This window comes from Muscardinus avellanarius, assembly GCF_963383645.1.
Source record: "Muscardinus avellanarius genome assembly, chromosome: 4".
NCBI classification, from domain to species: domain Eukaryota; kingdom Metazoa; phylum Chordata; class Mammalia; order Rodentia; family Gliridae; genus Muscardinus; species Muscardinus avellanarius.
This window is the reverse complement of record NC_137789.1, coordinates 75,780,505-75,807,893: the sequence shown is the minus strand read 5'-3', so window position 1 is coordinate 75,807,893 and position 27,389 is coordinate 75,780,505. Positions and strand designations below refer to the sequence as shown.

The 27,389-nt window shown below is 37.8% G+C and overlaps 1 protein-coding gene across 4 annotated transcripts in view; it reads right to left on the bottom strand.

Moving 5' to 3' along the window:
* ASPH (aspartate beta-hydroxylase) overlaps positions 1-27,389 on the bottom strand; it is a gene marked incomplete at both ends in the record, with an annotated part of 234,514 nt that overhangs the window by 117,554 nt on the left and 89,571 nt on the right. Inside the window, 2 exons of one of the 4 annotated variants that reach the window (XM_080693660.1) lie at positions 6,459-6,500; positions 16,161-16,205. The exons of 2 other annotated variants lie outside the window; for them this stretch is intronic. In XM_080693660.1, the coding sequence (XP_080549786.1) occupies positions 6,459-6,500; positions 16,161-16,205 (87 nt within the window). The remainder of the gene's footprint in view (positions 1-6,458; positions 6,501-16,160; positions 16,206-27,389) is intronic. One more of the 4 variants, XM_080693662.1, reaches the window with a different exon arrangement.

Below are 27,389 nucleotides of genomic sequence, written 5' to 3'. Positions count from 1 at the left end.
TAGTTTGGTTTCTTTTCTTTTGGGTAGATACCCAACAGTGGTATTGCTGGATCAAATGGAAGATTTGTTCCCATTCTTCTGAGGATTCTCCATACTGTTTTCCAAAGTGGTTGCACTAATTTGCAATCCCACCAACAATGTCTTAGAGTTCCCACTTCTCCACATCCTCGCCAGCATCTGTTGTTGTTTGTGTTTTGGATGATGGCCATTCTAGTTGGAGTTAGGTGAAATCTCAGGGTAGTTTTGATTTGCATCTCTCTGATTGCCAGTGATGTTGAGCATTTTTTCATGCATTTATTGGCCATTTGAATTTCTTCTTTTGTGAAGTGTCTATTTAGTTCATTTGCCCATTTTGTTATTGGATGTTTTGTTTTCTTAGTGTTGAGTTTCTTGAGTTCTCTGTATATTCTAGATATTAGTCCTCTATCAGTGGTGTAGGTGGCAAAAATCTTCTCCCATTCTGTTGGCTCTCGATTGAGGTTCTTGATAGTTTCCTTTGCTGAACAGAAGCTCTTCAGTTTCATGCAATCCCATGTATTGATTCTCCTTTTAATTTGTTGTGCCTTTGGGGTCTTGTTGAGGAAATGTTTGTCTGTGCCTATGTGTTGTAGTGTTGGACCTATGCCCTCTTCAAGGAGCTTCAAGGTCTCTGGTTTAATTTCCAAGTCTTTGATCCATCGTGAGTTGACCTTTGTACAGGGTGAAAAAGTGGGATTGACATCCAATTTTCTGCATATGGTTAACCAGTTTTGCCAACACCATTTGTTGAAGAGGCTATCTTTTTTCCAGTGTATGTTTTTGGCCCCTTTGTCAAAAATCAATTGGCTGAAAGTGTGTGGACTTGTTTCTGGGTCTTCTATTCTGCTCCATTGGTCTATATATCTGTTCTTTTGCCAGTACCATGCTGTTTTTATTACAATGGCTTTGTAGTATAGTTTAAAGTCAGGTATTGTGATTCCTCCTGTGTGGTTTTTGTTGCTGAGAACTACCTTGGCTATTCTGGGCTTTTTGTTATTCCAGATAAATTTAAGGACTGATTTTTCTATGTCTGTGAGGAATGATCTTGGTAGTTTAATGGGCATTGCATTAAATCTGTAGATCACTTTTGGGAGGATCGCCATTTTAATGATATTAATTCTGCCAATCCATGAACATGGAAGGTCTTTCCATCTTCTAAGATCTTCTTCGATTTCTTTTTTCAGTGTTTTATAATTTTCTTTGTAGAGATCTTTTACCTCCTTGGTCAAGTTTATTCCTAGGTATTTTATTTTTTTGTGGGAGATCCTGAGTGGAAGTGTTTTCTGAATTTCTTTTTCAGTGGATTTATTGTTGGTGTACAGGAAAGCTTCTGATTTTTTAAGATTGATTTTGTATCCAGATACCTTGCTGAATTTGTTGATCAGTTCTATAAGCCTTTTGGTTGAGTTTGTTGGGTTTTCTAAATATAGTATCATGTCATCTGCAAATAGTGAAAGCTTAAGTTCTTCTTTTCCTATTTGTACTCCTTTGATTTCCTTTTCTTGCCTTATTGCTCTGGCTAGAGTCTCTAGTACTATATTGAAGAGAAGTGGTGATAGTGGACATCCTTGTCTCGTTCCAGTTTTTAGGGGAAATTCTTGAAGTTTTTCCCCATTTAATATGATGTTGGCAGTGGGTTTATTGTAGATTGCCTTAATAATGTTGAGATATGTTCCTTCTATTCCAATTCTCTGCAGTGTTTTTATCATAAATGGATGTTGAATTTTATCAAATGCTTTTTCAGCATCTATTGAGATGATCATGTGGTTTTTGTCTTTGATTCTGTTTATATGATGAATTACATGGATTGTTTTTCGTATATTGAACCAGCCTTGCATCCCTGGGATGAACCCTACCTGGTCATGGTGAATGATTTTCTTGATGTGGTTTTGAATGCGTGTTGCTAGTATTTTGTTTAATAGTTTTGCATCCAAGTTCATCAGAGATATAGGCCTGTAGTTTTCCTTCCTTGAACTGTCTTTATTCGGTTTGGGTATTAGTGTGATGTTGGCTTCATAGAATGTATTTGGGAGAGTCCTGTTTTTTTCTATTTCCCGAAATAGTTTGAGTAGTATTGGGATTAGTTCTCCTATAAAGGTTTTATAGAATTCACTTGGGAAACCATCTGGTCCTGGGCTTTTCTTTGATGGTAAGCTCTTTATTGCTATTTCAATCTCTTTGATTGTTATTGGTTGGTTTAAGTGTTCTATATCTTCTTGACTCAGTTTAGGAAGGTTGTATTTATCTAGGAAGTTGTCGATTTCCTCCAGATTTTCCATTTTGTTGGAGTATAGTTTTTCAAAGTAGTTTCTGATAATCCTCTAGATTTCTACGCTGTCAGTAGTAATGTCTCCTTTTTCATCCCTTATCTTCATAATTTGGGTTGATTCTCTCTTTTTTTTAGTTAGGTTGGCTAGTGGTTTATCAATCTTGTTAATTTTTTCAAGAAACCAGCTTTTGGTTTTGTTGATTTTCTGTATTGTTTTTTTATTCTCTATTTTGTTAATTTCTGCTCTAATTTTAATAATTTCCCGTCTTCTGCTGGCTTTGGGGTTCAATTGTTCCTGCTTTTCAAGGGCTTTGAGGTGTGTCATAAGGCTATTTATTTGAAGATTTTCTGTTTTTCTTATGTGAGCACTCAGTGCTATAAATTTTCCTCTTAATACTGCCTTCAAAGTGTCCCAGAGGTTTTGATATGTTGTTTCTTTATTTTCATTTGTTTCTAGAAATTTCTTGATTTCACCTCTTACATCTTCTATGACCCATTCTTCATTCAGAAGTGTGGTGTTCAGTCTCCACATGTTTATGTTGTTTCTCTGGGTCTTCTTATAGCTGATTTCTAGTTTCATTCCATTATGGTCTGAAATGACACAGGGAAGTATGTAACATTTTTTAAATTTGCTAGTGCTCATTTTGTGTCCCAGGATGTGATCTATTTTGGAGAAGGTTCCATGAGCAGCTGAGAAAAATGTAAACTCTGCTGTAGTTGGGTGAAATATTCTATATGTGTCCAAAAGGTCCATTTGGTTAATGGTGTTCTTTAGTTCTGAGACATCTTTACTGACCCTTTGTCTGGAAGATCGGTCTAGTATTGTGAGAGGTGTGTTGAAGTCTCCCAGTATTAATGTGTTGGGATTTATGTGTGGCTTCATGTCACAAAGAGTTTGATTTATGAAAGTAGCTGCCCCTATGTTTGGGGCATAGATGTTGATTATTGTTATTTCCTCTTGCTGGACTATTCCTTTTACCAGTAAAATGTGACCTTCTTTGTCTCTTCTAATAAGTTTGGGTTTGAAGTCTAACTTGTCTGATATCATAGTTGCTACTCCTGCTTGTCTTCGAGTACCATTAGCATGGATTACCTTGCTCCAGCCCTTTACCTTGAGTTTGTTCCTATCTTTACTTGTGAGGTGTGTTTCTTGTAAGCAGCAGATGGATGGATTCTGGCTTTTAATCCATTTTGCCACTTTATGTCTTTTTATTGGGGAGTTGAGGCCGTTTACATTCAGTGTGATTATAGAGAGATAATTTTTAATTCCCAACATGTTAAGATCTTATTTCTGTTTGAGATACTGTTTATTCTTCTTTGCTTAGTTGTCTGCTGGATGGGAATTCTTGTTTCTTTGGTTCTGGCGTGAATTACCCATTTCCTCTTTGTAGTTAATCTCCTTGAGTATTTTCTCTAGCGCTGGTTTTGAAGACATAAATTCCTTCAGTTGCTGTTTGTCATGGAAGCTTCTTATTTCCCCATCTAATTTGATGGATAGTTTTGCTGGGTAGGAAATTTTTGGCTGGAAGTTGTTTTCTTTCAGAGTTTGGAATATGTTACTCCAAGCCCTTCTGGCTTTCATAACTTGGTTTGGGAAGTCTGGAGTGATTCTAATTGGTTTGCCTCTGTATGTCACATGGCCTTTTGTTTTTGTTGCCTTTAAGATTCTCTCCTTGGCTTCCACATTAGTCATTTTGACAATTATGTGGCGTGGGGATCCTCTTCTCTGATCCTGTCTAAAGGGAGTTCTATAAGTTTCCTGGACCTGTGTATCGACCTCTTGCTCTATGTTTGGAAAATTTTCTGCTATTACTTCCTTGAAGAGATTGTTGATCCCTTTGGTTTCACCTTCTTTTCCCTCCTCTATTCCAATTATTCTTAGGTTAGCTCTCTTGAAATGGGCCCATATTTCTTCGATGTCAGATTCCTGCTGTCGGGTTTTTTTTTCTAAATTAGAAACTATGCGTTCATTTTTAGAATGATCATCTTCAAGAAGCGAGATTCTATTCTCCATGTGGTCTAATCTGTTGTTTATACTTTGAATTGAGGCCTTTACTTCATTAATTGCATCCTTTATCTCTTTTTGACTCTCTCTAAATTCTTTTCGAAAGTCCTCTATTATTTCTAAAGTTATTTTCCTAATTTGATCTTCTAGAGATCTTTGGGTTTCTGTGTTATCAGATTCTGATGTTGTGGTGTTGTTGGCATTCACTGCTCCATTGTTATTTCTCTTTCCCATGATTTTGGAAGTTTGTGCCTTTTCTGGGTTCTTCCCTGAGTCACTACGAGTTCACTTAAGATGCTCTGGATCTCTAGTCTATGGTATCTCAGTCACCACTACTCCTTTACTGTGTTGTATCACAAAGTCTCAGACCCAGGGAGTCAATCAAGGCTGCTTAGACCGTGGGGGGTGCCAAGTTGGGCGTTCTCCAGTGGGGAGTTGTGACTATAGTATGATATCTCTGCCACTGCCACTCCCCCACTGGGCTGCACTGCTAAAATCTCCGTCCCAGGGAGACTATCTGCACAAGTCCCTGGGAGTGCAGTACTGGGATTTCTCCCCTAGGGGCCGCAATTTGACTCACGGTTGTTGAGTGTGCTGATGGAGCTGTAGTGAACTCGGTGGGTTCGCTGCTGCCGCCACTGGCAATATGGCACCACTGCCACGCCCTCGGCCGTGATGCGGCGTATTTCTTCTCTGGTTTTGAACTCTGCTCTGAGTCCTTGCCAGTTGTGCTGCGCCCAGCCCTGGGGAGCTTTAGATGTTCCCTGCACCAACAAAACTGCTGACTGCCGCCCGGCTGTTCAGCACCTGCTCACCTCGGCTCTCTGTCCACCCCTCCTCTCAGGCACCTGGTGGCTGGTTGAGTGGGTTGGTCTAGGGCCGTCCAGTGAACTCGCCGCTGCCGCCAGCAGTAAGACGCTGCTTCTGCATCCTAGGCCGCGAGGCCAGAGTACCTCCTCTCTGGATTTGAGCTCTGTTTTGAGTCTCCCTCCTCTCTGGAGCCTGGTGTTGCTAGGGGAGATGTAGGCCGCGCCGCTCTGGCCGCTCTGCGCACGGCTCTGGCTGCTCCGCACCACGGTTCTGGCCGCTCCGGCTGCTCCGGCCGCTCTGCACCGCGGCTCTGGCTGCTCTGCACCACGGGTCTGGCCACTCCAGCCGCTACGGCCGTTCCGCGACGCGGCTCTGGCTGCTCCGGCTGTTCTGGCCGCTCCGCTCCGGCTGCTCTGGTCGCTCCGCTCAGCTGTTCTGGCCACTCTGCTCCGGCTGCTCCGGCCGCTCCACTCCGCGGCTCCGGCCACTCTGCGCCGCCGCTCCAGCCGATCCGCGCTGCAGCTCTGACTGCTCTGGCTGTTCTGGCCGCTCCGCTCGGCTGCTCTGGCCGCTCTGCTCAGCTGCTCGGAACCGCAACTCCAGCTGCTCTGTACCGCGGGTCTGGCCACTCTCGCCACTCCGGCCGTTCCGCGCCGCGGCTCTGGCTGCTCCGGCTGCTCAGGCCGCTCCGCTCCGCGGCTCCCCTACACTCTCGATTCCATAGTGAATCTCTCGAGGAAAAACTGGAGAGCCTGGAGGCTGAAGATCTCATGTCTCAGCCGTCACATCAGAAATTACCGGGACCGGGCATTATTCCATGGCGGGCTCGGCCCCGCGCCGGCGGCGGCTCTGGGATCGCGATCCCGGCTGCGGGAGGAGGCGCCGCCGGTGCCCGAGCAGGAGAGGCGCAGGAAGGGGCGGGCGACCATGTGCCGGGGAAGGGGGCCGGCGGCCAGCGCACGATCCCGCGCGGAGGGCGCGGGTTTCAGGAAAATCTGCTTTAAGAAATTTACATATATTTTCATTTAATACTGTGAAAACACAGCCTTCTGAAGTTGGTACTCTTATTTCTATATTATAGAAGAGAAAACCAAGGCACAGAATTTAAATAATTCTTCAAAAGATACACATATAGCCAAAGACAAAATTCAGATTATAAGACAGGTGGTCTCTCTAAGCTTTAGATCTTAATGCTTATGTAGAATATTAATAAATGTGTATTGATAAAAATCATTGAAATAAACCCAGTGGTAACTGCTTCTAACTAGTGATATAAAATAAAATCCTCATGTTATTCTTGAGTGGTGTGACTTTTACCTGTGTATATTTTAATGGCTGTTTATTTGACAATCTCACCTTTTTCTTTTTCTTCTGAATCATCTGTTTTTCTATTTGTTTCTGAAAATGAAAGACAAAACAAAGTAAGCATTGTACAAGCTGCCACTTATTATCTTAAAATACATTTAAATAAATTTCAATAATTTATTTAAATAAATTTATTTAAATAAATTTCTATAAAGAAAATAATTCTGGGCATACATTTCCATTTTCCTAAATTCTTAATTCTTTTCACAGAAAGTTTGTACAAAATATCCAGATTTAGGTTCATGTGAGTTACTTATAAAAGTCACTGAAAAGCAACTAGTATCAGGCACTAGGCTAAATGTTCCATTTCTATGAGTTAGGTGGGTGATGTCCACAAACTCTAAGTGTGTCTATGAGTACAAAGGCAAACTGGGATGGGGAGACGCCATCTTCAAAGCTTCCTCAATATTTGTATTTACAGTCTCCTAAATCCATAAGGCTATTTTCATAATAGCACCATGTGCTTTAAAGGAATATACCATGTCATACCACTTGTAATATGGGTCTCACTACCCCCAATGACTCCAGTACAATCCAGATGTGCACCATTATCTTCCTTGCTGAGAAGCTCAAAATGAACCCAGGAGCCCACCGATGTCTGCACATACTAAGTTAATCATAGGCAGTGTTTCCCTCACAAATGGGACTACTGAGCACAGTGAAGCCCACTGGGGCTTGAACTCGTCAAAGTTAACCTCTACCCTCCTAATCAGGAAAACAACTGCAAATAAAATAGGGATATGGTCATAATCTCATTTTTGCACCTCTAACTTTATAACAGGTTTACTCTTTAACGAAGGCTCTAGTTAATTCTCCAGGTAAGCCAGTTGATTATAGTTCCAATAGGCACTTTATCTTGCCTTGGATGTTTCTAGGAACATGTGTGTATAAATACATGTTGGTATGAAGATGAGACAGCACTTTGGAGATTGTTAAAAATCATGGAGACTGTCCTCTTCCCACAGTAGATGAGAGAGGGTATCCAAGATCTGTCCAGGGTAAACTGACATGGGTTACTCAGTTTTTCAGTCCTGAGTTTCTTGCATTCATTTCCCCTAAGACATTTCAATATGGCGAGTTGAAAAGTAAATTTAGGCAGACTTTGATGCAGGCAAGGGGTCTTTACAGGTCATATGGTTTTACTCCTTTGAGACCTTAAGATTAAGAAACTTTGAAATCCTGGGTGTCAGGCTTTGCACTGTATAAAACCTTGTCCCCAATACCTTATAGGGAGGGTCTCTTCATGCAAAGAAGAAAGCTGAGGCTGAGAAAGTGTAGAGTTCCCAAAGATCTTAAGAACAGTGGTTTATGTGATTACCAAACATTATGCTCACAGCATCACTCTGTGCCTTGGACAGAAAAGTGTGAGCCTTGACTTTGACTTTTGTAAACAGTAGGTTTTATAAAGCTGAATGACGGCTTGGAGTGATGCAAGATGTATGCATATCTATATAGATGTTTACACACACACACACACACACACACACACACACACACACACACACACTGTATCTCTCTATTGCTGCGGAATGTTTTAGAACTTCTAATCTTAAAAACTACAACCTCCTTACCCACAAAACAGACAATACAATACCATTTACTCAGTACATATTAATGATGTGTCTTCCTGGTACTCTTATAGACATCAGGGATACAAAAATAAAGAAAATCCCCATATTCCTCATCTTGAAGTTGTCTTTCTAGTGGGGTCAGCTGTACAAGCAGGAGGCCCTTAACGCTCCCTCCTTCAGTAATCACACTGGGTTAGTGTGACTTGAAAAATCAACCATGCCAAGCAAGTCTCTTAAGTTGACTACACAAAACAGGCAGGTGTTGGCCATGAACGGGAGTTCAGGCTCTCCACAGATCTTCCCACCCCTGGAGGAAAAGAAAGGAAGGGGTAGTGTAGATTGGTAAATTCGAAACAGAAGTGGAAGAAGGTATTGATCCCATGAGGTAGGGCCCTGTCCAGGCCTCCACATGTCCTTTAAATCCACATCCCCTAAAGAAACTTGGAGAAAAGTGTGGTGAGATATGTGCCCAGAAACAAGGGCCTCCATCATTCTTCCTCCCACTAAGTACCTAGAAGCCTAAGAAGGCCTAGACCAGACCATTACCCGGCCTGGGACAAAAGCTCTCTTGTTCTCAATTGTTCTCATTCTTTTGTCCACACTGTCCCTCACCTCACATCAACAAGCTCATGTCTGCATATGGAACAACACAGATAGGCATCTTGGTTTTTTGGGTTTAATTACTCAATTTAAGCTCAGGTAACAGACTTTTCTATGAGATTTGGCTTACCTCACTAGCATTCTGCACAATTAGTAATGAAGTGTTTACTGTGCTCTATCTGTGCTTCTTTGGGAGGCCTCATACAGACCTCACTGTGAAAATAGCATACTGAGCACTGAGTCTGTCAGGAGCTGCTCTAAGCATTCAGGCAGAGTATCCCACTCATCTTTCTCATCAGCCATGCCAAGTTATAACTTAGTTACAACTAACTTAGTTATAACTCTACAGATAAAAAAAACTGAGGCACAGAGAAGCTAAAACATCTCCCTAGAGAATTACAGAACATATAAGACCTATTTCAGAGGCCATACGCCAAAACACTACCACCTTTAATCACACCCATGTATATCCCTGAGGTGGGAGGTCCATTAAATAAAGGGACCTTAAAGCTCAGCCAAATTCTAAAAGTTAAAAAAGCACAGTAACTTGTAACTCTTATTTAATATTTAATTAAACATTAAATATTTAAATATCCACATCCAAAGGGAAAAAATGTCACATATTCTTTATCTGTATAAATATAACTCTTCCCCACCTCAGTATCATTTTCTCAGAACAAGAAAAACCTTACTAAAAGGATGGGATTTTGCTATTTCAAAAACTGTCTTGTAGCCTTTGAAAAGAATCAAGTCACTTTTGTGGATTCAGATGTACTATCAGGTTCCAGCTACTGGGCTAATTAGACTACTGAGCTGATTGTGTACTTCTGGACTCAGTACACAAAGAGTTAATTTGTACCGAGGCCCACTTGCCTTTTCTGAGTCTAATCACAGGCATCTACTCATCCCCAAGGCCCTAGCCTGGGGCTCTGCTCCCTCCCTGAAACCCTGGGTGTCCATTCTTTAAATAACATGTTCCCTGTCTCTTTCCCTATCTCTCTACTGGCACTGCCTCAGCTCAGGCCTCAGTACCTATCATTAGATTCCTAAGTTGCCTCCTGTCTCCTCTGTGGCTGTCCTCCCAGTGTCTACCTCCCACCTGCGGCCTGTGTGTTCATCCTGGATACAGGAGTACAACCACAGCCCACAAGCATCCCCACCTGTCTGACTCTTGGCTTACTCATCTGCAAGCCACTGCTGAAACTCAGTTTCCTGATATCTGTGAAGTATTCCACAAAGCATATGCATTCATCTACTTACCTGTAAAGTCTTTATTATTATTACCATTTTGTTTCTTCTGGACAAGTTGAAGCGAAAGTATCCCTTCCAAGAACCCTTTCCTTACCAGTCTAGCTCTCCTTTTCTGTCCAGAGAATGAAGGATGGAAATGGGAGAAGAAGAAAGAAAATCTTCTGTATATTTTTCTGCCCATCCTCCATTCACTCATGAAGAAGTTAACATCCTCACAGTAGGACCATCATAGAGGACAAGAATAGGGTGGGGGTTCTCAACAGGGAATAATCAAAACTTTGAAGTACAGGACAAAAGCCTACAAAGGATGGATTCAAGGGCAATTTCAAATTAATTATGTCCCTGCCAAGATAGCATAATAGTATACTTTAAAACAAATAAGAATGACTATTAGAAATAGGTTAAGAAAAGGAGCCCGAGGTATTTCTTTGTGATCTTAGTCACTCCAAATCCTATACTTGTCTAAATGTTAATAAGCATAAAATAAACCAATAATGTCATGTAACAAAACTAAAAAGATTTAATATACTTTGAAATAATGACAATATAGAAAAGAATCCTTCTGCATTTTATTGTACTCAAATAACATTAAATGGAAAACATTTACATTAGTTTTAGAAAATCTACTGATGTTGCCCAACATGGCATATATTTCTAAAGACAAAGCTCATTGATTTAAATATTTGGAATTAAAAAGTATTTAAAGTTGACCACAGCATAATGAACCCATAATATCCAGAGTGCTACAGGTGGTTATATACAAAAGTCCAGTAAAACTTATTTTAGTCATTCATCAGTTCTATGTCACTTGTGTCACTAAAAAAATATGGCTTTATAAAAAGTACTATTCTATAATTCACAATATGAAGACTTTATTGCAATTTGAGAATCAACTCTATATTATCCATATCACAGCTTTAAAAAAAATGATTGCTTCGGGTTTCACTACACATTGGGCCAACATGCAGAACTTACCATATTGTAACTACAATCGGTATGATAAAAATATAGACTTTCTTTGATTGTACCTCAAAAGCAGAAAATAAGTTACCTTATCTTAAATTGTTAATATATTTAAGAGAGACCACTTGGCTCACAAATGAAACCACTTCTTATGGCTTTTGTTTCCTTAATATCTCTTAGTCCTTTCAAAATGCCACAGCTACTTTCTTTTCTAACAAAGCAATATTTTCACCATAGCAAGTATTTCTGAGCCATAAATAAACCATATTAACAATAGAAGAATATCTTCAGTGTAGAAAAAAATGGCTCATCCTTTGGGAAATAATAGCAGCAACCAGGGGCTCAGTGAGTACTTTCCATACATCCTAAATCAACCCAACTATAGAGACATTACTGACTTTATCCAGTAGGAGCACTGGGCAGTTCTGGTGCCACAAGAGTGCTTTCATTGGCCAAATGCAGAAGAATCTTTAAGTTATGCACCAGTAATTTGTATAGATTTTTCTAAAGTCTAAATATCAACTGTACTATAACAATTATATAATGAATCTGAAGTGCTCAAAAGCATTTTTGTAGAGATATTTTTGCAAGCCATTCTTTTCCCTTATGTTCTAACAAGGTATGTTATTCCCTCCCATTTTGAAAAATAAGTTAATGATAATTTAAAACTTCCAACAAAACATTAATTTTTTCTAATAAGCCAGCTAAAAGCCATAACATGTTCAAAATTTATGGTATAACCTGAATATTCAAAGCTAATGTAAAAGTTTTAGAAGAGTATCAGTGAAGATATATACAACTCAAACCTTCACAGCTCATGATGACCTCTATTTATGTTTTAAGAGTGCTAATCCCAGCACTCTAAATGGCTTTTAAATCATGTTTAACACACCATTTACACAAGTCAGTCCAAGATAGTTAGTGTAATTGCTGCTACATCACCAATACAATTATCAACCCTTGGCTCAAAAACACACATAAATGCACATAAGACTAAAACTGTGTTACACACACAAAAAGAAATCTAATGGATCCACTGATGCTCTCAAAAAAAGGACATGCAGGAATGTAACATCACATGTAATTTTTGTTTCTAATAAAAGGAGGGGGGAAAAAAGAATATACTAAAATGCCAGTGGACCATAATTCTTTCAAAACATCTTTAGTGGTCAATCCCAAAGATCTTGATCTGCTCAGTATTTATTTCACAAGATCTATCACAGCCATCTTTTGGAGCGTATGGTTAGGCTGGTCCTCCTGTAGTAGTAGGGACAGTCTTTTTGAAGCTTTAAGTATCTGCAAAATAAGGGGAAATCTAAATTAAAGGACCAACCAGACACAGACTGTGATACTCATTCTACTTTAAAAAAAAATCTCACCAACAGAAGCAAATGCTTTTTTTTCTGTTTTTGTTTCTTTTTTTTTTTTTTAAGGACAACTTGATAACAGAATAATTAACTAACTACCCCCAGAAATCCCTGGAGAAACTTATAAAGCTACTGATGATAACCTGGGGTTTTTTTCTTTTTAGAGTGCTTGAGAATTACAACTGAATTTTTTGAGAAACACAAGCATTAAAATTTCTTTCTCCCATTCATGTTTTCACTGCATGGAAAAAAAACAAATTGAAACCTATTATAGGCAATTTTTGGTATAATTTCTAAAGTTAGATCATTATTATGGTTTGAATGTGCTCCTCATAAATTCATCTTAAAAATTATTTCAAAGTCATATATTGTGATCTGATGAGGTAATGAGATTGGGCCCCCATGATGGCATTAATGTCTTTATAAGAAAGAGCTGAGCCAGCATGCTTGCTCTGTCTCACAATGTGTTGCCCTTTTCCATGTTACAATGCAGCAGGGAAGTCTTTACCAGATGCTGAGTAGCATACAGGGTCATGCTCTAAGGCTTCCTAGTCCTCAGGACTGTAAGCTAAATAAACTTCCATGCTATACAAATTACTCAGACTCAATTATTTTAAAATAATTATGATCATTCTTTCCTTCCTTTCATCCATCCATCCATTCATCCATTCATTCATGTACATGTGTAGCCAAAAATGTGTACATAAACAAGAATGGTTTGGTGCTAAGTGAAGCAACTACAAGTTATATGTATATCTTTATATATCCAACTTAAATGACTGTTTATATTTGCTAAAGGACATGTACAAGAATACTCAAATCACCTTTTTCATAGTAGTCAAACTAATCACTAACCATTAACAATAGAATAATGCTATAGTATATTTACAGAAAACTGTAATGAATAGATTTTGTCTTTAGATTCTCTTAGAAATTAACTTCTAATATCAGAATGATCAATTCTTAGGATTGGCCTTTTACATCCTTGCTAACAGCACACCTACAAAGTACTTATAAATTTATAAATGCAAAGGTAAGCCGTAAAATTTAAAGTGTTGGACAACTTACCTTTTGACTATCAACAATCAATATCATATAGCCTAAATGATAATCTAATCTAGATTAACAAGAAAGATACCAAAAACATGATATGTCTAACTGTATTACACCAAAAAGGTATCAAAACTCTTATCAGCTCTTTGGCTTTTACTTATTTAAAATTCCCTATAAACTAAAAGCTGAGACTGTGAATTCTAGAACCAGAATATAAGGATCGATCCAATCCTACTACCTGTGGGCCTTGGGGCCTGGGGAAGTTATGTGGCCTTGCCATGACCTAGTGTTGCCATGTGTGAATGGAGAGGACATCATGTTTACTTCTTGGAGTACTGAAACTATTAAAGGCTAATCCATGAAATGTGCTTAGATCACCTATATAACAATAAATGTAAGCAGTCACTGTCTCCAACTTTCGTAGCTGGATACAATGATACTTTCCCATGGGATTAGTACACTGGTAAATATATAATCATGAACTTCAGTAAGCAACAATAAGACTTTATAACCTAGTCTTAGAATGATCAAGGAAGGGAAATTAATCATCAATTAGGCTCTCAGGAACAGGAAAATGTGAATCAATATCCAGCATTTTGCATTCATCAATTTGAGTTCCCCAGTGAGTGAATTTTAAAGATTGAAAGACAGTGAGAAGACAGGCCCTAAAATGAGTGTTCCAACAGTTTCTGCCATCAGATACATCATTAAGTATTATTGCAATCAGCTGACTCTACAACAATATCAAAAACATTGATTTATGAATATTACTGGTTTGTACAAATGAATAATAAAAAGTATAATATAAAGATTTAGAATAAGTATCGCTTATAGGAAATATGCAAGACAAGTGCATGGGTTAAAAATAGCTATTGCTGATCTTGGCCTTTACATTCTCTTTTAGCAAGGTTGAATCATGACTATGCAGTAAGTTCATCAAAATTTTAAAATAAGAAGTTATAGTTTACAATGTCTTGATTAGATCCTTCAGAATTTAGCTTCTCCTCATCTGCCTCATAGGCAGGCAAATTGATCACAAATCAATAACAGCCATAGCCAATATTTACTAGGTGCTTACTATGTGCCAAGAAGTATGCACATTAATCAAATTGTTATGTGCTTTAGTTGTGGTTGTTAAAAATCTCATTATCCTAACCACTTGGTATTTTGAGTATTTATATTCTAAAGACATTCTTGGGGTCTATTTATAAAATACTGAAATAAAAATAGAGATATGGTTAGAAAACTATTATTTGATACCTTGACAATAGTTAGATCAATATCAACAAATATAAACTATAACTAGAAAGACTGTATTTCACCCATATAATGCTGGAGGAGCTCTACTTCTTGGAGTACTTATAAAATAATTTTCTCTAAAGAAATAGCATAATGATCAAAATGCTAATTCTATAACTTGTTCTACTTCTAATCAGATTACTTCGTCTAACATCACTTAATAATGAACAAGAAGCCAGCACCAGCAGGACAAAAACTATCAACTTCCCTTGTTTTGCCCATCTTTTCTAAATATACATTGTTCCACAGTCTTTTAAATTCCTCAATGAATTTATTTTCCCACTCATATTGGAATAACAGCAATTTAGGTCTCTTAAATATTTATTTTGGCCTATTATAATAAATGTTTGTGGCATAACAACTACCAAAATCCCAAACATCCCATTCATGGAATAAGCAAAGTCAAGCTAAGAAATGCCTAAAAGTATTCTTTGACAAGTTTATTCTTTGGTAACTTATTCAATGTGAAATTATGTATTCAATTAATTTCTGCTGGTACAATTATTTCTACCCAAATCAATAATAGTAATGCATATCACTACTAAAAATTCACATTGAGCATAATGTGAAAATGAGCAAAGGTTGAACCACAAAATTAAAAAGAGAAAAAAAAAACAGAAACAAAAAGAAATATTACTGTGGAAAAGGTAAATATGAAAAATCCTCTCCCTGCAAAATTTTCCCTCCATCCTTCCCTCCCTCCCTTCCTTCCTTTTTGTGTGGGTCTAGAACCCAGGGGCATTTGACCTCCAAGCTATACCCTCTGCCCTATTTTTTTTTATTCTTTATTTTGAAACAGGGTCTCACTAAGTTGCAAAGGGCCTCACTAAGTAGCTGAAACTGTCTGCAAACCGCAATCCTCCAGTCTCAGCCTCCCAAAAGTGGAGATTACAAGTGTGCACCACCACTCTTGGCTTTAAAATTTTCTTTTTAACTATGAGAAAAAGGGTTATATGCCAGGTCCTTATCACAGGTATGTTTGTGTCATCCCTGAAATGCAACTGCAAGAGCAGGCCTTGGGTGAAAGGCTGTTTCCATTCTTTAATTCACTGATGGCAAGAGGGAACAGACTGGCGAGAGAACACAGGAAAAGCAGACAAATTGGTTTTGCATAGTGAGCTGAAAGGGAAAACCAGGCTCCAGACAAGCTTTAGGCAGCCTGGGTTGCCACAGGACATTGGAGATGCCCCCAAGAAAGGTGGGGGAAAAGGGAGGAGAGTATTGTCACAATAGATGCACTATTCAACTTTCCTCCTGAGGCAACTCAGATTTTTATACACCATTAAATTGTGTGACAATAAAAAAAAGCACACAAAACCCTAATTTCTACCACTATTACAAAATCATATGGTACTTTGATTAACACTCTTCAAATTCTATCACATCTCATATGTACTAGACTGAATCAGGTATGTATTTTCTACTACTTTGGCTCAATGCATAAAACCATTTTTAAAATTTAGTTACTGTCAATCCTTCTTTGTCAGGAATTTTAAGTTTCATGTATTTATTTTATAAAACTACTGTTAATTTCAACAGCATTTTAAAATTAAAGAAAACAGATAAATACATCTAATAAAGTGTCATACCTGGTAGTACTTCCTGCTGTTCTTCCACAGGGGGAACACTTACTTCTAAAATAAACAGTAAGATCACAATCCATTACATGTTGCTAACCAGAGTTTAAATGCAGTTTGGTAGTATTGAAATGGCTTTGATTATTTAAAAATAAAAATTTTACTTGTGATTATCTTAAGATTAAGTTTTTATATCATCACAACAAATAAAATAATTAGCTACAATTGAATAAAATGTATTTGCCTCAACTATTCTGCATGACAGGCTTTAGAATATGATCTGTCTAAACAACCTCAGAATTCCGTTGTCTAGTCTGGGAGATCTGAACTAAAATTTAGGTTCAGTTATATCAGACTTGATAAAAGAGCTGAATGAAGACATATAAAGCATCTTGGCGCATCTTGAAAGAACGAACTTTTTGGTGAAAGGGAGGTGCAGGCAACCTAAACTAGAGCCTTGTGCATGCTAATAAACTATATTAATTTGAAATTGAATTTTAAAACACTATCTATAATAAAGTTGTTTTTGATAAATAATCTCTAGATAATATTCCTCCTCTTTGTTTCACAACGCTGGAAAGTCCACTAATTGTGGTGGTGCCCTCATCCATCCCTGGTCCATCCAATCTACTCTCTAGCTAGGTAAAAGGGGAAGTAATTCTTTGAAATACAAATCAGATTCTGCTATATCTTGCCTAAGTATTTCCATAAATTCTTTCTGTACTTGAAATACAATGAATATTCCTTAGTAGGCCCTGACTAATCTGTATCTGCCTCCTTATTGCTTAGGTCCATCGGAGTTTTGTTTTCTATTATTGCAATTGAAAGCAACCTTACTGACACAGATGAAGAATAACAAAGGTTTAAGACAGGATTGGCATAGTGACATCTGGACTTCTGAACAGATCAACTTAACAAAATGTAAAAGATAGACGTGAAGGGGTTAAGTCAAGAAAACTCTCCAGGAAGCTCCTGTCATGATTCAGAAAGATAAGGGGCAGAACTCAACCTCAAGTACAAGAGTGATAGAGCCAAGAGTGGACTGGAGAAGCATTAATGGAGCCTCCTAACAGGATCTGCAACTAGCTATTGACACAGACAGAGGGTGATGATGACTCAATAATGGCTCCCATGTTTCTGGTCTGGGAATCTCAAGTATCTACTTGAGATGCAAGTAGATACAACCAATCACGGCAAGGGAAGACAGGGGCAAGAGGAGGCCAGTGGTTGTATGAAGATGATGAGCTCTCCCTCCATCCACTCAGGTGCTGCAGGAGCCACACAGAAGCTACAGGAAGGCTGCATGTACACAGTCCAGAGCCCCACTGTCCTCAAAAGGGAATTCCCTTATTGATTCCTAAAAAAATCTTAGAAAAATACACCATATTTCTGATTCAAAAAAGGTGGGATCAAATTATATATAATGATAGAAGTTCTTTTATATAAAACATGGATGGGAGGTTGGACAATGTTCTTCCTAGGATTTTGAGTGTCCATGATTTTCTGATTCTCACTGAATCAAAATATAAACTTGGTAAAATTCTTTAGGATTTCATTTTTTAAAGAGAAGAGAATAATTGGAGGTAAGATAAAAATTTCATTCCATCCAGCCTTATTACCCAGAGATAAATCCTGCTGCACACAGTGGGCCCACAACTTCCATGCAGGGGTCTCTCAAACAACTGAGTGGACACGGCGGGCAAATTTACTCTTCTCAATCCTATCTTCCCCCATTTCCATTGATTGTACTACTATCGAGTCTATCAAACCCAGCTGGAAAGTAGCAATATTTAGGTGGTATGGCTCAGTGACAGAGAGCTTGCTTAGTATGTGCCAGGCCCTGGGTTTGATTCTCAAAATAGAAAAAAAATTAAGAAGTGAAACTCAATCTAAAAAACAACAGTTAGGTACTCAAAAAATGAATTCCCAAAGTAATTCTATGGTGAAAACATTCTTCTTGCTCCATGACTCCTGTAACAGGGAGCTATTGGGAAGGCACACGGGCCACAGAGTCCACTTCAGGACTAGACAGAACACTGGCTCAGCCCTTACACCCGTGGAACCAGGGGCCAGCCGGACCCCACTGACCTCACTCCAGTTTCAGCGTGTTGGTTATAAAGTAAGTGAAAAGTTATTTGCCCTATCTCCTCCTCACTGTCTACTATAAGAAGCAACTGAAATACATGTGGAAGAATTCAGTTCACAGTAGTCATACATCTTAATGAAGTACAAGATGGTAGAGGCATACATGCACACATCACTCATGAGTCCTTCCCCAATTCCCTCCCCATTGTCCCCTTCTCATCTTTGGCTTAGTGATTGAGTTTGCTTGTGAATGTACATCAGTATACTATTAAAACTACATAAACCTAAATCGTATTGAAGTGCCAGTACTTAATATAGTGCATGCAACTATTTTTTTCAGAAATCATCCTTTCACTTTCAAAACATTTTTTTCTCTCCTAATGACATACAGAACCTAAATTTCCATCATCTCTATCATGGATAATCCTTTCTCACCAAATCACCCACCTTCTCTCAAGTCGTCACACTTCTATTCAGGATAGCACCCTGCCCTCTCATCAGTTACTCTCCATAACTTGATTTTATCAACATCATAATTTCTTTCATATTGAGGTACTATAAATTGAACCCAGAGACATTCAACCTCTGAGCTACACCTCTAGCCTTATTCTGTTTTTTTTATTTTTATTTTTTTGTATTGTAACAGGTATTACTAAGTTGTTGAGGCTATCCTCAAACCTGTGATCTTCCCGTTTCAGCCTCTCAAGTACTGGGATTACAGGCATGAGCCACCACACCTGGATTCCATAATTTTTAGTTGTTTTCTCTCACATTCCTAGATCCTGAGCACTGAATAGAAGCAAATAGAAAATGTTTTTTTCTGATTTTGTTTTTTTTCCTTTTATTTGGGTTTCCTGTTTGTTTAAGTCATTTGCTTTACTTTGTTGTCTCACATGGTCACTAGTTCTTTTTATTTTATTTTTGTCCTTTTTTCTCTTTCCTACTCTTTTTTTCTCTTTTGGTTATTTTTTTGTCTTTGATATATAATAGTTAGCTTTTGTAATTTTTTATGTTACTTTATTGGTGTTTCTTTACTCCTCCCCCACTTCTTTTTACAAACTTCTTCACTCCAGCCTATCAACTCTCTTCTCTCAAAACTTTTTTTCCTTTACTATATCTTGTTTAATACTCAAGGTATTTCAAATCTCCATACTTAAAAATTCTACTAACTATAAAAGTCCTACTTTCTAACCTTCTCCCATTCTCAAACAGATACCTTTTTATACTTAAATTCTTACTCAACCTAATCAGATCATCTACCTTACCTGACTTCTGCACCCATCACCCCAGCTCCTCCCCCATCACCCAACCCTCACCATTTGAAAAAGTGCTGCTTACCTGCTGACACTTCTAAATTCCTACAACTAAGACTGGATTAGATATAATACCCACAAAAGATGCCAAAGTATCCGAAAAACAAGCATGAAAACCTTAAAAATACAGAATTAGGAATAGTGAAGGAACAACGGAAATCAGGAATACTGACCTACAAGAAATGCAAGAAGGAGAATTCCGAATCCTGATCTACAATATGATGAAAGGCCTCAAAGTATGTGTACAGAAATGAAAGAGAAAACGGAGACACTAAGAATCAGAAAGAAGTTTGGAATGAAATGAAAGAGTCAATAAATGAAATGAAGAGAGATATAGAAAGAAATTTTGGAAGATTAGATGAAATAGAAAATAGAATATTATTGTTAGAAGACAGCTTATTTGAAACTGAAAGCACAGTCAACAGCATACAGAAGTTAATACAGCAACAAAACCTATACATCCAACAACTATGGGACAATATGAAACATCCTAAATTATGAATAAAAGGCATTAAAGAAGGGACAGAGATACAAACCGAGGGCATTCTTCTCAGCAGCCCATGGAACCTTCTCAAAAATAGAAGACATCATGGGCCATAAAGCAAGCACCAGCACATTTAAAAGATGTAATATAATACTCTGCATCTTTTCAGACCTTAATGGAATGAAAGTAGAACAACAACAGGAAACTCAAAAGAAACTATTTAAATACATAGAGATTGAATGATACGCTATTGAATGATGAGTGGATAAGATCAGAAATTAGGGGAGAAAAAAATTTCTGGAAATAAATGAAATAGAGAAACAACTTACCAAAATACATGGGACACTGAAGGTAGTGTTAAGAGGAAAGTTTATAGCATTGAGTACCTATATAAGAAGAACAGAGAGTTGCCAAGTAAACAACCTAATGACACAACTCAAGGAACTAGAGAGACTGCAACAGTCTAATCCCAAAGCCAGCAGAAGGCAGGACATTATTAAAATCAGAGCAGAAAAAAATGAAATAGAGAACAAAAAAAATAATTCAAAGAATAAAGAAAATGCTGGGCATGGTGGCGCACGTGTGTAATCCCTGTGCTTGGGAGGCAGAGACAGGAGGATCACACAGGTTCGAAGCCAGCCGCGCACGCTGGCTTAGGAGACCCTGTTTCCATATAAAAATGTAAAAATAGGTCTGGGAGTGTAGCCCAGAGGTAGAAGGGCTTCCAGGAACCCCAGTACCACCAAAAATAAAAAAGAAAGAAAGGAAGGAAGAAAGAAAGAAAGAAAGAAAGAAAGAAAGAAAGAAAGAAAGAAAACAAAAAGCTGGTTCTTTGAAAAGATTAATAGGATTGACAAACCCCTGGCCAATCTAACCAAAAGAGAGAATCAACTCAAATTATTAAAATCAGAAATGAAAAAGGAGACATTACCACAGACAGTGGGAAAATTAAAAAGATTATCAGAAACTATTTTGAAAATTTATATTCCAATAGACTATAAAACATGGAAGAAATTGATAGATTTCTAAGCATATATAACCTACCTAAACTAAACCAAGAGGACATAGCAAGCCTTAACCAACCAATAACAAACAAAAAATAGACACAGCAATAAAAATTCTGCCATCAAAAAAACTCCAAGGCTCTGATGGGTTTCCAGCTGAATTGTACAAAACCTACAGTGAAGAACTTATCCCAGTATTTCACAACTTGTTCTGGGAAACTGAAAGAGATGGAATTCTCCCAAATTCCTTCTACGAGGCAAGTATCATATTAATCCCCAAGACAAATAAAGATACACCTGATCATATCAATGGATGCTGAAAAGCATTCAACAAAATCCAACAACCATTTATGTTAAAAAAAAAAAACATTGCAGAAAATGGGACTAGAAGGAATGTATTTTAACATAATTAAGACAGTATACAATAAACCCAAAGCCAACATCATACTGAATGGGGGGAAATTTCAAGAATTTCTTCTAAAATCAAGAACAAGAAAAGAACAGCCACTATCACCACTCCTTTTCAATATAGTCCTTGTGACTCTTGCCACAGCAATAAGACAAGAGAAAGAAATAAAAGGAATTCAAATAGGAAGAGAGAAATTAAAACTATCCTTATTTGAAAATTATATGATCCTTTATCTAGAAGACCCACAGAACTCAACCAAAATACTTCTGGAGCTGATTAACCAATTCAACAAAGTTGCAGGATATAAAATCAACCTAAAGAAATGAGTTGCTTTTCTTTATGCCAACAATGAATCCACAATGAAAGAAATAAAGAAAACAATTCCATTCACCATATCCTCAAAAGCAATACCTAGGAAGAAACCTCACCAAAGATGTAAAAGAGACATCTACAATGAAAACTATAAAACATTAAAGAAAGAAATTGAAGAAGACCCTGGAAGATGGAAAGATCTCCCATGGTCATGCATAGGCAGAATAAATATCATCAAAAGGCCATTCTGCTAAAAGTGATCTATAGGTTCAATGCAATTCCTATTAAAATACCAATGACATTCTTCATAGAACTAAAAAAATCCATCATGAATTTTATATGGAGAAAGAAAAAGACCCAGAATAGCCAAAGCAATTCTCAGCAATAAGAACCATGCAGGAGGCATCACAATCCCATACTTTAAATTATACTATAGAGCAATAGTAGTTAAAACAACATGGTATTGGTACAACAACAGGCAGATTGACCAGTGGAATAGAATAGAAGATACAGAAACAAACTCACACACCTATAGTCAATTAATCTTTGACAAAAGGGCTAAACTCATATACTGGAGAAAAGAAAGCTTTTTCAACAAATGGTGCTGGGAGAACTGGCTATCCATTCATAGAAAGATGGAACTAAAGTTTTACCTCTCACTGTGCATAGGAATCAACTCAAGATGTATTAAAGACTTAGAAATTAGACCAGAGACTGTGAAGTTATTAGAGGAGGGCATAGGCTCAATACTACAACATATAGGGACAGGCAGTAACTTTCTCAACAAGACCTCCAAAGCGCAGGAAATTAAAGCAAGAATTAACAAGTGGAATGGCATCAAACTAAAAAGTTTCTTCTCATCAAAGCAAACCACCAAGAACCTATAGAGGAAGCCTACAGAATGGGAGAAGATCTTTTCCAGCAACCACTCTGATAGAGGGCTAATATCCAGAATATACAAAGAGCTCAAAAGACTCTACACTAGCAAAACAAATAACCCATTCAGGAAATGGGCAACTGAACTGAATAGACACTTCACAAAAGAAGAGATACAAATGGCCAATAGATACATGAAAAGATGCTTTATATTATTAGCCATCAGGGAGATGCAAATCAAAACTACACTAAGATTGCATCTAACCCCAATCAGAGTGGCAACAACAAATCAAATAACAACAAATCCTGATGAGGATGTGGGGAAACAAAAACTCTTTTACACTGTTGGTGGGAGTGCTGCTAGTTCAGCTGCTATGGAGATTGGTGTGAAGATTCCTAAAAAAACTGGGAATAGAGCCACCATATGATCCAGCTCAACCACTCCTGGGTATTTTTCCAAAGGGGTTGAACTGCAGTAATATATGCATACCTATGTTCATAGCAGCACAATTTGTAACAGCCAATATATGGAACCAACCTAGGTCTCCATCAACAGATGAATGTATTGCAAAATTATGGGAAATACAATAGAATTCTATTCAGCTATAAAGAAGAACAAAATCATGTAATTCGCAAGAAGACGAAAAGATCTGGAGAAAATTATGTTAAATAAGATCAGCCAAGCACAGAAAGAAAACAGACATATGTTTTCTCTAATATGCCCAAACTAGGGGGCAGTGGGGATACCAGAAGGACTCCAGATAATGGAGGCGAAATCTGAGCAAAGCTAGAATGGAAAGATAGGAGAGGAAGAAGGCTGAGGTTGATTAATGGAGGAGCTACATCCAAATACGTATAAAAGTATGAATATAGCATGGTTAACCTGGACACTCATTGTTGGGGGAGAGGGGAATGAGGGGGAGGGAGAGTCAAAATGTATACCAAGCACAATCTAAATGTATACCATTTTCAATATGTTCCACATACAAATAAAATTTAAAAAAAAATGTTGAATGTATACCATTTTCAATGTGTTCCACATATATATGATTTAAAAATATTTGTTGAATACATGCACATATATTTAATAATGGAAAATAAAACTTTTTATAAAATTAACTTACCTTCTGAAATTATGTTTGAATCTTCTAAAGCATTATCTAAAGAGAAGACATACAAGTTACAGTAATTCACCTCTACTCAGATTGCTAAGTTAACTAACATCTACTCAGACATCTACATTTTGCTATTTTACTCTCTTCTTATAGACACTTGCGAGTATTTATACTGGAATACCAACAGTAATTTCTAACTAATATTCAGAGAGTACAGGCCGACACCATACTTACTGACATACATTTGCACCAATGATATGAAATAAATATATAGTTTGGCCTCTGTATTCGTGGATTCCACATTTATAGAGTCAACTGGCCAAGTATCAGAATTACTTTCCTCCCCAAAATCAAACACCCTGTGCCTGTAATGATCATGTATAGATCTTTTTTTTTCTTGTTATTATCCCCTGAAAAATATACTATTGATAACTACTGACATAACATTTACAAATTAGGATTGTAAGTAACCTAGAGATGATATAAAGAACACAGCAGTATGTTCATGGTTTATATGTAAATACTAGACCATTTTACATCTGAGACGTGAACATCTTGTTTTCCTATGTGTGGTTCATACTGAGACCAGTCTCACTGCAGACACAAAGGCTGGACTACATTGGTAATACCAAATTACTTCCTTAATGTAATTTTCTTACTTGACAATGTCTTCTCTTTCTTAATTTTCTTACTTGAAAATTGAAAATTTTTACTTGAAAATCTTAATTTTCTTACTTGACAATGTCTTCTCTTTCTTATTATTTTTTGTTTCATGAGTTATAAAAGTTTAACAAATGTGAGTGTGTTGCTAATTCATATGTAACATCTCCTTACATATAAAAACTCACCTGAAATTTCTATGGCTTCATTTTCTGAAGGTTCATATACTATAAAATAAACAAAAAGAATAATCCTTTAGCACTATATAATTTTTATCAGAATAAAAACTGACAATGAAGCCGGACGTAGTGGCACATGCTTGTGATCCCAGCATTCGGGAGGCTGAGACTAAAGGATCACGGTTCGCGAACAGCCTCAGCTACTTAGTGAGGCCCTCTGCAACTCAGTGAGACCCAATTTCAAAATAAAGAATAAAAAAAAAAAAATAGGGCAGGGGATGTAGCTCGGAGGTTGAATGCCCTGGGTTCCATCCCCAGAACCAAAAAAAACAAAAAACAAAAAAAACAAACAACTGACAATGTGCTCCAGGGTTCTGTCCTTATCTTATTTATAACTACTTGAACCTGCAGGTTTAGTCACTGAGAAAGAGATTACAGAGCAAGGTGGGAGGAGTTGGATAGACTGGAGTGAAGCAGGTCAGGATTCAAATTCCAGGCCAGCCACGTTTGGCCATGGGAGATGGCAATTCCATTTGCTTCCGTCTGATAAAATAGGAAAAATACAAGTTTCTCCCCCAATTACTTGTTTCTCGAATTCAGTAACTTGTTTATTCCCAAGTGGCACTGCATTTCTTTTGAAATTTTCTTCATGTCTATCGTGGAGATTTCAAGTTAGCCAAAGCTCTACCAAGCTAATTACTTTGAATTTCCAGGCAGATTCCCTACTTTGTATAGAGAACAATTCTCAGATGTTCAACCTGGAGGCAAACATCCCTGCTGCCAACTGTACAGAGGGGGTTGGCTGGTAGGCCCTCTGTTCACTCTTCATTCACCATGGTAACCAGGGCCTGCTGCCCATTCCACTCTCCTTTCCTTGCACTAGGCTCACAGCTTCTCTGCTCTGCAGCAAAGAGAAGAGAAGCTTTTTCCATGCAGCCCCTCCCATGCACAATGCCTGGCAACTTCCTCTGTCAACCTGATTTTCCTAAAAGACCTCCAATTTTCTGGTACACAAATAGCAAACTATCTTATATTTCCAGAATGGCCATAAATTTATCTTTTGTATTTTTAAATGAAGAACAATTTTTGAGCAATTTTTAGACATATTCTCAGTCCTTTTGGTGGCATTTAGAAGATGAAGGGGTAGAGAATGTGCTCACTCTGTCTTCCTGAGAAGAGTTAGCATTTAAATATAATCACACCTCTACAAACCTCAAAACACAAATCTAACCCTTTATTGGGACTGTTCCCCTTTACATTCCTTATTCTACTTAACAATCTAATTTCTTCAAAGAATCATTTACATTTGATATCTCCTCCCCCACCTCTTCTTTTCAAATCATTCCCATCTGCTTCCTTCCCCTGACCACATCCCTGAAAAGGGTCCTACCGAGCCAGCCAGTGAGCACCTCATTAAGTCTGATGGACACTTTCCAGAACTGCTATGTTTGATCTTTGGCAACATGCCTTCTCTGCAGACTCTCTGCCCCTGGAGTTTGCTGAGACCAGACTCTGTTTAATGTTTTATTTCCTGTTGTCCTTCTTTACCACTTCATCCCTTTTCTGAAGGCATTGAATGTGAGCTTTCTTCAAAGTCCAGCCATAGGTCCTCTCTGGTCCCGCTCTATCCTCTCTGCTTAAGTCTAGCTCCAATTATTGTATAGACACTGATGATTCCTACACTCACAGCCACTAGCCACACTTCTCTTCTGAAAGCCAAGCACCATATCAAAGGCTTATTGGATGGATCTTCTTGGAGACCTCGGAGAAGCAAACTCAGAGTCAACATTTCTGGAACTGGACTCAGGACTTCCCGTTCCTGTCTTCCAATCTCTTCTAACTTAGAGAAAAAGTGACTCTAGTTATCAGGTCAGAAGAGGGAATGTGGATCTTGGCACCTTGCTCTTCCCATGCCATGTCTACACATCAAGCCCTGCCATTTCACCTAAGCTTTTCTCAACTTTGTCCCCTCCATTCACCATTGCCAAACCATGGAACCAGCCAAGATGTCTATCATCAGATGAATGGATTACAAAACTATGTGATATGTACAGAATGGAATTTTACTCAGCTATAAAGAAAAACACAATTACATCCTTTACAGGGAAATGGATGGAACTGGAGGACATTATGCTAAGTGAGATTAGTCAGCCACAAACAATAACAAATCAAATGCTTTTCCTAATATGTGAAAGCTAGGGAGAAATGGATAACAGGAGGAACTCTAGATGAAGAAGATCCTATAGAGGAGCAAATAAAGAGACCTATCTGAGGGGATGGAAGTGGGGACAAGGGAAACTTTCTAAAGAATATGATGTACTTAAACAAATATATCAAAGTCATTTACTAAGCCAAGCATGGGTAGGAAGGATGGGGAGGGAATGTGGTAGGGATCGGGTAAGGCTAGTTGAGTGACGTGTGTATGTATGTTTCCATAAATGTTTTATTCCATTAAGATGTATGACTACAATGCACCAATTAAAAAAAAAAAAAAGAAAAAAAGTAAAGAAAATTTAAATGTAATCTTAGTGGCCAAGTTCTTTTAAAAGTATTAAAAATTTCTGTGCCTAAAGATAATCCAAGATTAAAAACAATTGCTATAGATGATAATGTTAGTAGGGTTTCAATTCTTAAATGCATAGTTAGTAAATTAGCATATCAGGTCTATATACAGCCATTTCTAGTTTTCTTCAATTGTGATTCACTAGCTATCATGGAACTACAAGCTCCTTGAAAGTAGGTACCATGTGTTACTTATATTTAAATTTCAAGTCCTAAAACTATCTAGACCATAGAAAGTCTTC